The sequence below is a fragment of the Prionailurus bengalensis genome, chromosome B1, assembly GCF_016509475.1.
Source record: "Prionailurus bengalensis isolate Pbe53 chromosome B1, Fcat_Pben_1.1_paternal_pri, whole genome shotgun sequence".
Taxonomy (NCBI): domain Eukaryota; kingdom Metazoa; phylum Chordata; class Mammalia; order Carnivora; family Felidae; genus Prionailurus; species Prionailurus bengalensis.
The window spans coordinates 148917412-148931498 of NC_057344.1; the positions used below are offsets into that span (position 1 = coordinate 148917412).

At 39.8% G+C, this 14087-nt stretch overlaps 1 protein-coding gene across 2 annotated transcripts in view; it reads right to left on the reverse strand.

Annotated features, from left to right (window-relative positions):
- Positions 1–14087, reverse strand: part of MOB1B (MOB kinase activator 1B) — a 60250-nt gene that overhangs the window by 20577 nt on the left and 25586 nt on the right. For both annotated transcript variants that reach the window (XM_043572518.1, XM_043572517.1), the window contains exon 2: positions 1750–1916. In XM_043572518.1, coding sequence (XP_043428453.1) covers positions 1750–1916 — 167 coding nt within the window. The remainder of the gene's footprint in view (positions 1–1749; positions 1917–14087) is intronic.

Consider the following 14087-nt stretch of genomic DNA (forward strand, 5'->3'; position numbering starts at 1 on the left):
AAACTACAATGAGATATCATCTCACATCTGCCAGAATGGCTAAAATCAACAACACAAGAAACAACAGGTTGGTGAGGACATGGAGAAAAAGGAACCCTCATACACTATTAGTGGGAATGCAAACTGGTTTAGCCACTGTGGAAGATAGTACAGAGGTTCCTCAAAAAATTCAAAACAAAATTACCACATGATGCAGTAATTCCACTACTAGGTATTTACACAAAGAATACAAAAACACTAATTCAAAAAGATATATGCACCTCTATGTTTATTGCAACATTATTTACAATAGCCAAAATATGGAAGCAACCCAAGTGTCCGTCCATAGATGAGTGGATAAAGAAGATATGGTGTTTGTGTGTGTGTGTGTATATACACACACACACATATATACATACGTATATATATATATATATATGGAGAGAGAGAGAGAGAGAGAGAGAGAGAGAGAGAGAATATGGAATATTACTCGGCCATAAAGAAGAATGAAATCTTGCCATCTGCAACAACATGAATGGATGCAGAGAATATAATGCTAAGCTAAATAAGCCAAAGAAAGACAAATACCACATGGTTTCATTCATATGTAGAATTTTTAATTTATTTTTTCTTTTAGTAATCTCTATATGCAACATGGGGCTTGAACTCACAACCCCAAAAAAAAGAGTCACACACTCCACTGAGTCAGCCTGGTGCCCTCCTATGTGGAATTTAAGAAACTAAACAAAAAAGGGAAGACAAAGGGAAAAGGCAAGGGAAAGGGAAAGAAAAAAGAAAAGAGACTAACCAAAAACAGACCCTTAACTGTACAGAACAAACTAGCGGTTGCCAGAGGGGAGGTGGGGCAGGGAGCAGATGGTGAAAGAGGTGAAGGGGGTTATAGAGTAGTGCACTTATACTGATGAACATTGAGTAATGTATAGAATTGGTGAAAACACGCTATTGTTTACACCTGAAACTAATATAACACTGTAGGTTAACTACACTGGTTTTAAAATTTTTTAAAAGGTCTACTCCAAAAAAAGAGTACCTGATAAACATATTTTACTAATTTCATAAGATCATTATTGAATTTCCTTTAAAAAAAAAGGCATAGATAAGTAACTGAGTGTACTACTGAGAGAGGCAATTTAGCATAGTGATTAAAGTGTAGTCTCTACTTGTGATGAGCACCGGGTGATGGATGGAAGTGTTGCATTACCATATGGTATACCTGAAACTAATGTAACACTATATGTTAACTAGAATTAAAAGAAAAACTTAAAAAAAAAAATGTAGTCTCTAAAACTCTAAAGCTCTATATTTGAGCCCAGGTTCTATCATTTGATAACTATACGACTTAGGCAAATTACTAATCTTTCTGTCTTACCTTCCTTATCTATATTAAACTGAAATAATAGTACCTACATCATGATGCTATAAAGATGAAATAAAAATAATCCATGTAGAAAGGATAACAGAGGGTAAGACATAGAATTTGTGTTCCATAAACATTAATTGCTGTTATTATTATTTTTTTCCACTGAAGACGGTAAATCTGTGCTTTGTATTACATTATAACAGGAGACAAAAATTTCATAGAACTCCATATTCACAAATAAAATAACACAAAGGCTAAAGTGGATTGAGGTATCACTATCCTGTGACATTAAGTTGCTAACTAGAACCTAGAACAGACAGCATTCCAACACTAACCTATAATGAGGCTACTAACCTAATTTAGAGCTTACTGAGAAACAGGCTACTTACTGTTCACTGCAACCCATTCATTTAGATCTTCCCCCTCAGGAAGCATGACAGCCATCCGGAGATTACCACTACCAAGTGTGGCTTCTGCGTGCTTTAAGAGCTCATACTGGTGAGAACCCTCTGGAATGTTCTTCTTTGGTTTAAATGTTTTAGAGGAGCGGCTACCACTGTGAATAGAAAAGAAAAGAAGAACCTCAATATTTAAGGCACAACTTTCAACAGAGTTGCCTATACTGTATTACTGAATAAAATAACATTGAGGTGATCCTAATGTCTACAAATAAACAGCCCTAAATTGTACTGGCTACGTTAAATCCCAGTGCAATAATGGTGGTGACTACTATGTTTGATACCCCAAACTCCTACAAATCTTCCCTACATTCCTACTGCAACTCCCAAGGAGAAAGATAATTTTTAGCTATAACTAATCCAGTGTTTCACAATAAATTAGATTCAGGATTATAGGTTGTAATCTATAAAAACAAAACAGTACTTCTACAATCATTTTTGGTCATTTTATTCCTTTTCACCCCTATTCTAAGTCCCTCATTTTACTACAAGTAATTTATTTCCTTCATTAAAGATAGTTTCATGTCACTAAAACACAAAAATCCCAGAGTGAGAATGAGAAGCTACATGTTCTGCCCAGTTATAGGAAACATCAGCAATCTTAACCCAGAATTCCACATATGCAGATAAGTAGCTAGACATTAATATGGTTGGCTTCTCAAATTTCTCAGTTCGTGTGGATACATACACACACACATTTTTTAAACGGATCGAATGAAACTAGTATTAGAAATGTTTTTAAGAGTTTTTAAGAGATGGATTCTTCTGTTAATACTATCAAATTTTTATCAAACTGTATTATATCCTGGTAATTCCTTCTCAATACTTCCCTTTTCTTCTCTTCATATAGAAAGGAACAGTTAAGAAGGAATTAGAACAAGGAGAGGCTGGGTATGTGCGAACTCTAAAGTTTCATGTTACTAAATTCATACCACCAAAAACATTCAGTGAACATATGAATATGGAAAGGGAATTCCAAGAACAGACAGTTACACTTTGCAAGCTCTCCATAGCTTTTCACTCATTGCCTCCTTCTCCCATGCTTAGCCCCATGATCTCTCCTGTTTTTGCCAAGATAAAGAGTAGTTCTCAGTGCTGGTCACATATTATAATTACCTCAGGAGCTTTCAAAAAGTACTGAGGATCCTGAGTAAACTAAGAACCCAGTATCAAATTCAACCCAAATATGGAATTCAAATGACAGGTATTTTTCATTCTAAGGCAATGGAATTGTTGTTTAAACCGAAGTCTCTGTTCAGATGTTTAATTAGAGTACACTGATGTTCTTCATATTATTGCCCCCTCCCTCTGCCAGGTATCTCTACTCAACAGCCAAGGTAACTCTAAAAGCACTGATCAGGGGCGCCTGGGTGGTGCAGTCGGTTAAGCGTCCGACTTTAGCCAGGTCACGATCTCGCGGTCCGTGAGTTCGAGCCCCACGTCGGGCTCTGGGCTGATGGCTCAGAGCCTGGAGCCTGTATCCAATTCTGTGTCTCCCTCTCTCTCTGCCCCTCCCCCGTTCATGCTCTGTCTCTCTCTGTCCCAAAAATAAATAAACGTTGAAAAAAAAATTTAAAAAAATAAAAATAAAAAAAAATAAAAAATAAAAGCACTGATCAGACATTACTCCTCTGCTTAAAACCACCCAGTGGGTTTCCAGTGCCCCAAAGTAAATCCAAATATCAAATATTAAGACAGAGGCCCTGGGGGTGCCCAGGTGGCTTAGTCAGTTGAGTGTCCGACTTCAGCTCAGGTCATGATCTCGCTGTCCATGAGTTTGAGCCCCGCATCGGGCACTGTGCTGACGGCCTGGAGTCTGCTTCAGATTCTGTCTCCCTCTCTCTCTCTGCCCCTTCTCCGCTCATGCTCTGTCTCTTTCTCTCTGTCAAAAATAAATAAACATTTTTTAAAAAGTTAAAAAAAAAAAAAAAAAGACAAGAGGCCCTGGACCGAAACCCTTCTTCAGTTTAATCACAGAATGCATTAAACACCAAATCCTCTCCCAGCATCTCTAAAATATAAAAACATAAAGATCATTATGCCTACACCAAACTTGAGACTTACTTTATTTTCCTGCTCTTCTCACCCTTTATCAAAATTTAGTGTGAGAAACAAACCTCACCAACATTTTCTACAAAGACATTTTACTGATTTATGTGTGATTAATGACAAAAATAGCTCTCCTATGACTAATCTGGTGCATGTCTTCAGGCAGGGTGTTAAAGTTAAATACACTCTCTTTAATTAGCCACTGTTCCAGTTAATGCAGCAACTGAGGACGTGACAAGCTGTTCTGAAAAGCGCTGGCGGAACACATGAGGATTATTAAGGACATCAGTTGTGCCTGCACTCAGAGGAGGGTCAGAGCCTCACCTGCCCCCCAAAACCATCTACTTGTTGACCCACTCTGCCATGAAGTCTTAGGCTTCCAAATGTTTTCTTGATTGATACTCCACCCAGAATTGGTCTTCCACAAAACTAAGTAAATCTACCTCATAAGACTTTAGTCTTGAGTAGAAAGAAAAAAAAAAATCTGAGCTCGATTTTGTGAAGGCCAGCTATATTATCTTAGGCAAATACCCCAATTTTCTTGAGCCTATTCTTTCTTAAGCAGTGAAAGCCTAATTAAAATAACAAAATATCACCACTGTCTAGATCTTAGATCTGCTACAAAATGAGAAAAGTAATATATGTGAAATAAAGTTTGGTTAAAACTGTAAAGTACTGTGCAAACGTTAGTTTTTTCATTGTCCTTCCTGTTCCCGAACCAGAATGAGAGAGTCACAAAGCAAAGGGTAGCACAATATCCAAAGCAGTATTCAAGCACCACTCCCACCCTCTTCTTCTAAGACTGGATGGGGGGGGGGGGGGGGAAGGAGCGGCGGGGAATATAACCCTACTTCAGAAACAAATGCTTTTACACATCAAGTTTATGAAAGAATTTTTTTTTAAATCCTGTTTTATTTTTTGGTGCTAGTCCCATATGAAGGTTCGGGTGATCTAATGCTAATCATGGAAATCAAGAAAACAAGGTTCTATTCCTCATTTTGCCACTTTCTTTTTATGTTACTTAGGAAACCACAAATTATCATCTGGGCTTCAATTTATTTGGTTTTTTGAAAGTCTGGAAAATAACTTTTTACAAAAAGGTATAATTTAAGAGATGAGATAATGTTTATAAAGTGATCTTAGTTCCCTGTAGACTACTGACTTCCTTCTCTGTTCCTCATTTCCATGTACACTTAAACTTCAAAAATGTTTTCAAGTTCTCTAGTTTTCTTTCTCTCTGACCCTTCTGCTTTATTCAGGCAATATAACCTAACCATTTCAATACTCTATATTTTGTATATATTCTTTTTAAAAACCATATTCAGGGGGTGCCTGGGTGGCTCAGTCGGTTAAGCATACTACTTTGGCTCAGGTCATGATCTCACAGTTTGTGGGTTTGAGCCCTGTGTCGGGCTCTGTGCTGACAGCTTAGAGCCTGGAGCCTGCTTCGGACTCTGCCTCCCTCTGTCTCACTGCCTCTCCCCTGCTTGTGCTCTTTCTCTCTAAAATAAATAAACATTAAAAAAAAAAAAAAAAGAAGAAGAAGAAGAACTCAGCTTTGTCCTTTATTTTTTTTAAATTTGTTTTAAGTTTATTTATTTTGAGAGACAGAGCATGGAAGTGGGGTAGGGGCAGAGAGAGAGGAGAGAGAATCCCAAGCAGGCTCCACACTGTAGGCACAGAGCCCAATGTGGGGCTCGACCTTGTGAACCAAGAGATCTTGACCTGAGCTGAAACCAACAGTCGGACGCTTCACCGACTAAGCCACCCAGGCACCCCCTTAACTTTGTCCTTTAAAAAATAAAAAAAAAAACCATATTCAGCTTTGGTGTGCCTGGGTGGCTCTGTCAGTGAAGCATCTGACTCTTGACTTCGGCACAGGTCATGATCCCAGGGTCGTGTTATTGAGCCCTGTGTCAGGCTCTGTGCTGAGCATGGAGCCTGCTTAAGATTCTCTGTCTATCCGCCCCCCTCCCTCACTCAGGTGCTCTCTCTCTCCAAAAAAAAATCATTAAAAAATAAATTAAAAAAAAAAAGCATATTCAGCTTTTTCAACAGCTACCTGAAACTTCCTCTAGTATCCACCATACCCTGGAAGGGGGGGTCAGTACTAGTCCTCATTCCTAGGTCAAAAGATCAACTGACAGAGTCCTCAAGTTCAAAAGCACAAAGAGGAAAGCATATATGCAAAAGTCCTCATCAATGAGTACAAAGCTCTTATAATAACAATGTATGCCCAAATGCATGTATGTCACATGGCATTTTAAGATATTTGGTGAAAATATTCAAAGACATTTTCAATAACAGAAAGTATGTTGCCCTCCCAACCCACCCTCCTCAGAAGAAATCTGCTTATCTGAAGAATCTCAGAACTAAGATCTTATATATCCTTCCAAATAGTCTATGCCTATACAAGCATAAAAATGCTTGGACCTGTTTTTTTTTTTGTTTTTGTTTTTGTTTTTTTTTTTACACAGTTTTTGCATGCTATAGTATACTAAATAATGTTTTTCACTTAATATCCAGGAGATGATTGTATATTAAGGCAGAAGCAGATCTAATTTATTCTTAAGACTGAATAGTACTTCCTTATACAAATGTATAATACATATATATATATATATTTGTTTATTTATTTATTTTGTGAGAGTGAGAGAGAGATAGAGAGCAGGAGAGGGGCAGAGAGAGAGAGGGAGAGAGAGAATCCCAAGCAGGCTCTGCATTATCAGTGCAGAACCCAACATGGGGTTCAAACCCATGAACCGCAAGATCACCACCTAAGCTGAAATCAAGAGTTGGATGCTCAACAGACTGAGCCACCCAGGTGCCTCAAAGTATAACATATTTTAATCAGTCTCTTCATGATAAAGGTTGTTTCCAGTCACTTGTTACTATAAACAACGCTACAGTAAGTAACCTTGTGCACATGTATATATGAAAAATAAATTGCTAAAGTAAAACTGCTGTGAAGGACACGCACATTTTTTAATTTTACATAAGCCTATTTTTCTCCCCAAATAAGTCGTACCCTTTTACAATCTCATTAACAATGTATGAAAATAGCTAACACAGTATCATAACTTTAAGAGAATTTGGAGCTTTCTGATTAGACAGTGAATGACACATTATATATAAGGATGTTACATTGATAAATCATGGCATTACCCAGGGGTCTTTTCTTTCCAAATAAACAACCAAGATTCAGGATTGTTTCTCCTAGTCAGTCCTCTTATTCACATCTGAAGGCCGATCAGTTTCTACAGCAAGACAGGATGGTTTGACAAATAACTGAGTCCTAAAGGAAAACCCTGAACCCACATCTCTTACAATTGGTAATCCAATTTGATCTACCTTTTGTAAATTTCAACAGCATTATTTATTTGCTGTTTGAGAACCTGAAGAATAGATTAGCCCCCATAGTGACACTAGGTTAACTTCCATAAGCCATTTCTCACCATCTCAACACTCACATTTATCATTACCCTTATTTTAACCCTTTATTGTCCAATCCAACTATCAATGAAGTTGGTACTTCCCAAGTTGAACAGGAGAATCTTAAGGCTATAGGAATTGGGGAGGGGAGAGATATATAGAAAACTCAAAACAGGGGAACCAGTAAGAGTTAGAAGAATAGATGTCTGTATATTTTGACACCCAAGAACATGCCAATTATCTTGAACAAGTTATTTGACATTACCAAGCTTCAGATTCCTCATCTGTAAAATGGGAAAAATAATATCCACCTTGCTACTGAACCCTGTGGTAAGACCTCCACTAATATTAGTTCTCTTTGCTTCACCTCTAGGTACCAACCTGTCATTCACATCAGTAGCTCCTTCCATAGGTCTAAGTCCAATACTAAAGATCATGTACTTGATAAATATTTCTTAATTGACAGTTCCAGTGAACTTCAGGCTGAGAACTCCTACATCAGGACAGTAATGATGATTAATATTAACTAACGTTTACTGCAGGCTTTGTGCTGAGAAGGATTTTACATGCAATATCTCATTTAATCCTCTTTTTTTTATTTTTTTATTTTTTAAACGTTTTTTATTTATTTTTGGGACAGAGAGAGACAGAGCATGAACGGGGAGGGGCAGAGAGAGAGGGAGACACAGAATCGGAAACAGGCTCCAGGCTCTGAGCCATCAGCCCAGAGCCCGACGCGGGGCTCGAACTCCCGGACCGCGAGATCGTGACCTGGCTGAAGTCGGACGCTTAACCGACTGCGCCACCCAGGCGCCCCTCATTTAATCCTCTTAACTATGATGTATATGCTATTATTTTCTTTATTTTATGGGTAACAAAATTGAGGTTTAAAGAACTTAAGTATTTGCTTAAGATTATAAGAGTGGTAAATAAAGGAGCCAGAATTTAAATCTAGGATTGAAATCTTGAAAGCTCATTCTTTTACCCACTACTGAAGACTGCATGATGCTTACTTACCTTTACCTTCCATCCAATTATTTCTAATAATTTTCTTCCTATATCACCACAGTTTAATCAAGTCACTTATGAAAAAACACAAGACTAATTCATAGTGAGAGAGTTATCAGTTAGGCACATTTTTTTTTTTTTAACGTTTATTTATTTTTGAGACAGAGAGAGACAGAGCATGAATGGGGGAGGGTCAGAGAGAGAGGGAGACACAGAATCTGAAACAGGCTCCAGGCTCCGAGCTGTCAGCACAGAGCCCGACGCGGGGCTCGAACTCACGGACCGCGAGATCATGACCTGAGCCGAAGTCGGACGCTTAACCGACTGAGCCACCCAGGCGCCCCAGTTAGGCACATTTTTAAAACAATCTTCAAACTACCTAATTCTATCTCCTCTCCTCATACCTCTACTAATTTATATGAATACTTAGCACTGCCATTAAGGAAAAACAAAATCCCGCCAGAGAACAATTTCCTCCAAAAGGGTGCCAAACATACTAATGCTTTCAGAAAGGCAGATATGCACCAGCAAAAAATGTTAGAAATTGCCAAAATCAAGTACAACATGTTCTAAAAACAATAAAGCTAAAGACTCTAAGCTAAAAACATTGAGTATCAAAAAGACTACCTTCAATTCAAGGAAGTTAGCAATCTGAACAGACATACCTACTTACATTTCTGCCTAACATTCCTTTTAAGCCACTATTATGAGTGGTGCTACTGCTACTATCATCAATGACAGAGTAACAAGTTCCTTAACACCACTGGAAAGCAAGAAAAAAGGCTATCAGCAGGCCAGAAATTGAGGAATTCTGGTAAGATTAAGAAGTTGATGAGAATACACCTAAAACTAGAAGGATATTATATGTCAATTATACTTCAATAAAAAAACAGATTTTAAAAAAAGTTGATGAGATACAGGGACAAAGTCTAAAAAAACCTAGTTTAGAACATGCGCACTGATAAATGAGTGAATCTTGATAATACTATGCTAAGTGAAAAGAACCCAGACACAAAATATGTTGTATCACATAATGTATAATCCCATTTATACAAAACGTTAGAACAGGCAAGTCCATAGAGACAGAAAATAGGGGCTGTAAAGGGAGAAATGGAAGAGTGTCTACTAATGACACAAGATTTCTTCTGGGGGAGTTAATGAAAATGTACTGGAATTAGATAGTCCTGATGATTGTGTAACTTTTTAATATACTAAAATCTACTAAACTGTACAATTAAAGATGAGTTTTATGGTGTGTAAATTATAGTTCCGTGTTTTACATTTTTTAAAGAAAAATCTTTACTATTAAAAAATAATTCTCCTCACCACCTCAATAAATCAGTTTCTTTCACCCATTTATCCAGTCTTGCATTCTGCATTCCAAGTAACATACTCTGACCACCACTTATGTTCTAAGAAGCACCGTTCTAAGCCGAGACATAACACTGAGCAAGAATCCCTACTCTCCTGGTGGGGATGGAAGGAAGAAGATTCCAATATTTATAGGAAGAAACAACAGACTCACTACTGGATTTCATGATTTGTGGACAGTGGTGAAGAATCAAGGAGGATTCCTAGATTTTTAGTCTCAAGTAGATAGAAGATGGGCCACTTATGGAGATAGGCTTTGGAAGATGGGTAGGACATATTAACTTGAGATATCTATCAGACATCCAAATGGATATGTTAGGTAGGCAGTTGTATTTACAAGACTTAGGCTCAGAGGAAAGATCAGACTGAAGGTAACTAATAATTTCAGTATCTTCACTGGTTAGCACAGGGCCAAAAGAGGCACTAGTATATTATTAAATGCATATTTTATAAGTTAAGAAAAGTCCTATAGTAGTAAAGAAAATTGTTCAAGATTTAGCCTAGGGCTTCCCAGACATCTGGTCATGGAAATTTTTCTTCCAAATTTTAACATCTTGCTCTTTAACACATTATTAGGGAATATTGTACTCGTATATTAAACTGCTAACTGGGTTGCCTCTCAATGTGAAGCAGGTTCACAACTCTTCAACTTTATAAAGTATAACTTAGTGACTTCATATAAGAACAAGTAGAGGGTTGGGCAATTCACTATTTAATACCCTATAAAATTTTATAATCTAATCCTTGGAAAATAATAAAGCACTTCACACACAAAGGCCAATTAGTTTCTACATCTGTGAAGTGATCTGAGGCATTATCTCAGCTACAGGCAAAGACACTAAAGTTTAATAGCTCATCTCCGATCACCCTCTGAGCTTTTGAGTCGTATATAGGCTGCAGTTTCCTTTCCCCAGCACTAAATTCATTACCCCAGTCAGTAAATGGGTAGTGAAACCACAAGAGACTTTAGAAGTGCCCAGAGTCAAATGTCTGGGTGATTTCTATGCAATAGCAGTGACTCCATTTTCAGAACCCTATACAATGTGCTGCAGTGTTAAAAAGAAGACTCCAAAACTTGCATGTGTAGAACTCAGAATGAACATCGATCTAGCAAATGAGTTGGCAGTAATTCCAAGTAACACCAGTATTTCACCCAAAGGTATCTAGGGAGCTTAAACATCATTTCTTTTAGAAAATTTTTCCTAAACTCTCAGGAAAAACTGTCCATTCTCTCTTGTGTCTCACTGTAGCTTAATGCTCCTGCAACACCTTATGTGTATATTTTTGTGTTTATTCTCTTTTAGATAGTATACTGGAGACGATATCATCAGTTATGTAGAACCATTATGACAATTAAATGAGTGAATACATTTAAAGCACCTTAGTTTTAAGGTAGCTTTACACAGCAAATGCACAACACAGGAACTAACAGCTTTAAAATGTTCAATGAGGGGCGCCTGGGTAGCTCAGTTGATGGAGCAGACGACTCTTGATTTCAGCTCAGGTCATGATCGTGCTGAGTGTGATCCTGCTTAAGAGTCTCTCTCTCTCTTCCTCTGCCCCTCTCCCCAGCTCAGGCATATGCACACACTCTCTCTCTCCTCTCAAAAAAATAAAAAATAATAAAATGTCCAGTGAATGAATGACTACATGTAAATGCATATTTACATGCAGGTATATGTGTAAGTAAAACACCAATCCTTACTTTATCCCTTAGTCCATTCAGGCTGCTATAACAAAAGACTGAGTGGCTTATAATCAATAAAAGTTTAGTTCTCAGGTTCGGAGGCTGAAAGTTCAACAGAGTGACAGCATTGTCAGGTACTGGTGAAGGCCCTCTTCTAAGCTGGTGCCTCCCACTTCTCACTGCATCTTCTTATGGTGGAAGGGGCTACGGAGCTCTGTGGGGTCTTTTTTTATTTTTTTTAATTTTTTTTTTATTTTTTTTTCAACGTTTATTTATTTTTGGGACAGAGAGAGACAGAGCATGAACGGGGGAGGGGCAGGGAGAGAGGGAGACACAGAATCAGAAACAGGCTCCAGGCTCTGAGCCATCAGACCAGAGCCCGACGCGGGGCTCGAACTCACGGACCGCGAGATCGTGACCTGGCTGAAGTCGGATGCTTAACCGACTGCGCCACCCAGGCGCCCCTGGGGTCTTTTTTTATAAGGGCACTAACCCCAATCACCTTCTAATCACCTCCAAAAGGCCTCACCTCCTAACACCATCGTATTGGGCATTAGGAGTTCAACATATAAATTTGGGGGAACACATTCAGGCCATAGCAATTCTACCGCCACACGTATACTAATCCACAAAGAGTCAGCTTAAAACACTACCTCTCATGCTTATTTGTTTACGTTTTTCTTTCTCACACTTGATTACATAAATGTGAGTTACGAATCATGTTTTAGTCACCCTTGAATCCCAAGTACCTAACACAGAACCTGGGATACAACAGATTCCTAACAAATGTTTACTTAACATTAAATAATAATGTTGAAGGGGGAGAAAAGCTTGTTCTTATTGCAAAGAGCAGTTGTTACCAATATTAAAGAAAAAAAAGGATCCATCATCTTTATTTGGCACACCAAATCTGAAAGATTTTAACTGCAGCAAGAAAAGCAGCAGATGGATTGGGGATAGTTTCTAATCCTGATAACCAAAATTTCATTTTCAATCTTGGGCCTTTGCAGTTCTACCCTACTTAAACCTTGGTTTAAAAACTGGTCAGTCAGGGTTGCGGCAAGATGGCGGCTTAGGAGGACGCTGGGCTCACCGCACGTCCTGCTGATCACTTAGATTCCATCTACACCTGCCTAAATAACCCAGAAAACCGCCAGAGGATTAGCAGAACAGAGTCGCCGGAGCCAAACGCAGACGAGAGGCCCACGGAAGAGGGTAGGAAGGGCTGCGAGGCGGTGCGCGCTCCACGGACTGGCAGGAGGGAGCCGGGGCGGAGGGGCGGCTCGCCGGCCAAGCAGAGCCCCCGAGTCGGGCTTGCAAAAGCGGAGGGGCCGGGCGGACTGTGTTCCGACAGCAAGCGCGACTTAGCGTCTGGGAGGTCAGAAATTAACAGCTCTGCTCAGAAAGCGGGAAGGCTGGAGGACAAAGGGAGGGAGAGCTGCTGAGCCCCCGGACAACAGAGCTCAGTTTGGTGGGGAACAAAGGCGCTCGCCAGCGCCATTTCCCCCGCCCATCCCCCAGCCGAAATCCCAAAGGGAACCGGTTCCTGCCAGGGAACTTGCTCGCTCCGCGCAAACACCCAACTCTGCGCTTCTGCGGAGCCAAACCTCCGGCAGCGGATCTGACTCCCTCCCGCTGCCACAGGGCCCCTCCTGAAGTGGATCACCTAAGGAGAAGCGATCTAAGCCTGCCCCTCCTGCCCCCGAGCACCTTGCCTACCCACCCCAGCTAATACGCCAGATCCCCAGCATCACAAGCCTGGCAGGGTGCAAGTAGCCCAGACGAGCCACACCACCCCACAGTGAATCCCGCCCCTAGGAGAGGGGAAGAGAAGGCACACACCAGTCTGACTGTGGCCCCAGCGGTGGGCTGGGGGCAGACATCAGGTCTGACTGCGGCCCCGCCCACCAACTCCAGGTATACACCACAGCACAGGGGAAGTGCCCTGCAGGTCCTCACCACGCCAGGGACTATCCAAAATGACCAAGCGGAAGAACTCCCCTCAGAAGAATCTCCAGGAAATAACAACAGCTAATGAGCTGATCAAAAAGGATTTAAATAATATAACAGAAAGTGAATTTAGAATAATAGTCATAAAATTAATCGCTGGGCTTGAAAACAGTATACAGGACAGCAGAGAATCTCTTGCTACAGAGATCAAGGGACTAAGGAACAGTCACGAGGAGCTGAAAAACGCTTTAAACGAAATGCATAACAAAATGGAAACCACCACAGCTCGGCTTGAAGAGGCAGAGGAGAGAATAGGTGAACTAGAAGATAAAGTTATGGAAAAAGAGGAAGCTGAGAAAAAGAGAGATAAAAAAATCCAGGAGTATGAGGGGAAAATTAGAGAATTAAGTGATACACTAAAAAGAAATAATATACGCATAATTGGTATCCCAGAGGAGGAAGAGAGAGGGAAAGGTGCTGAAGGGGTACTTGAAGAAATCATAGCTGAGAACTTCCCTGAACTGGGGAAGGAAAAAGGCATTGAAATCCAAGAGGCACAGAGAACTCCCTTCAGACGTAACTTGAATCGATCTTCTGCACGACATATCATAGTGAAACTGGCAAAATACAAGGATAAAGAGAAAATTCTGAAAGCAGCAAGGGGTAAACGTGCCCTCACATATAAAGGGAGACCTATAAGACTCGTGACTGATCTCTCTTTTGAAACTTGGCAGGCCAGAAAGAATTGGCAAGAGATTTTCAGGGTGCTAGA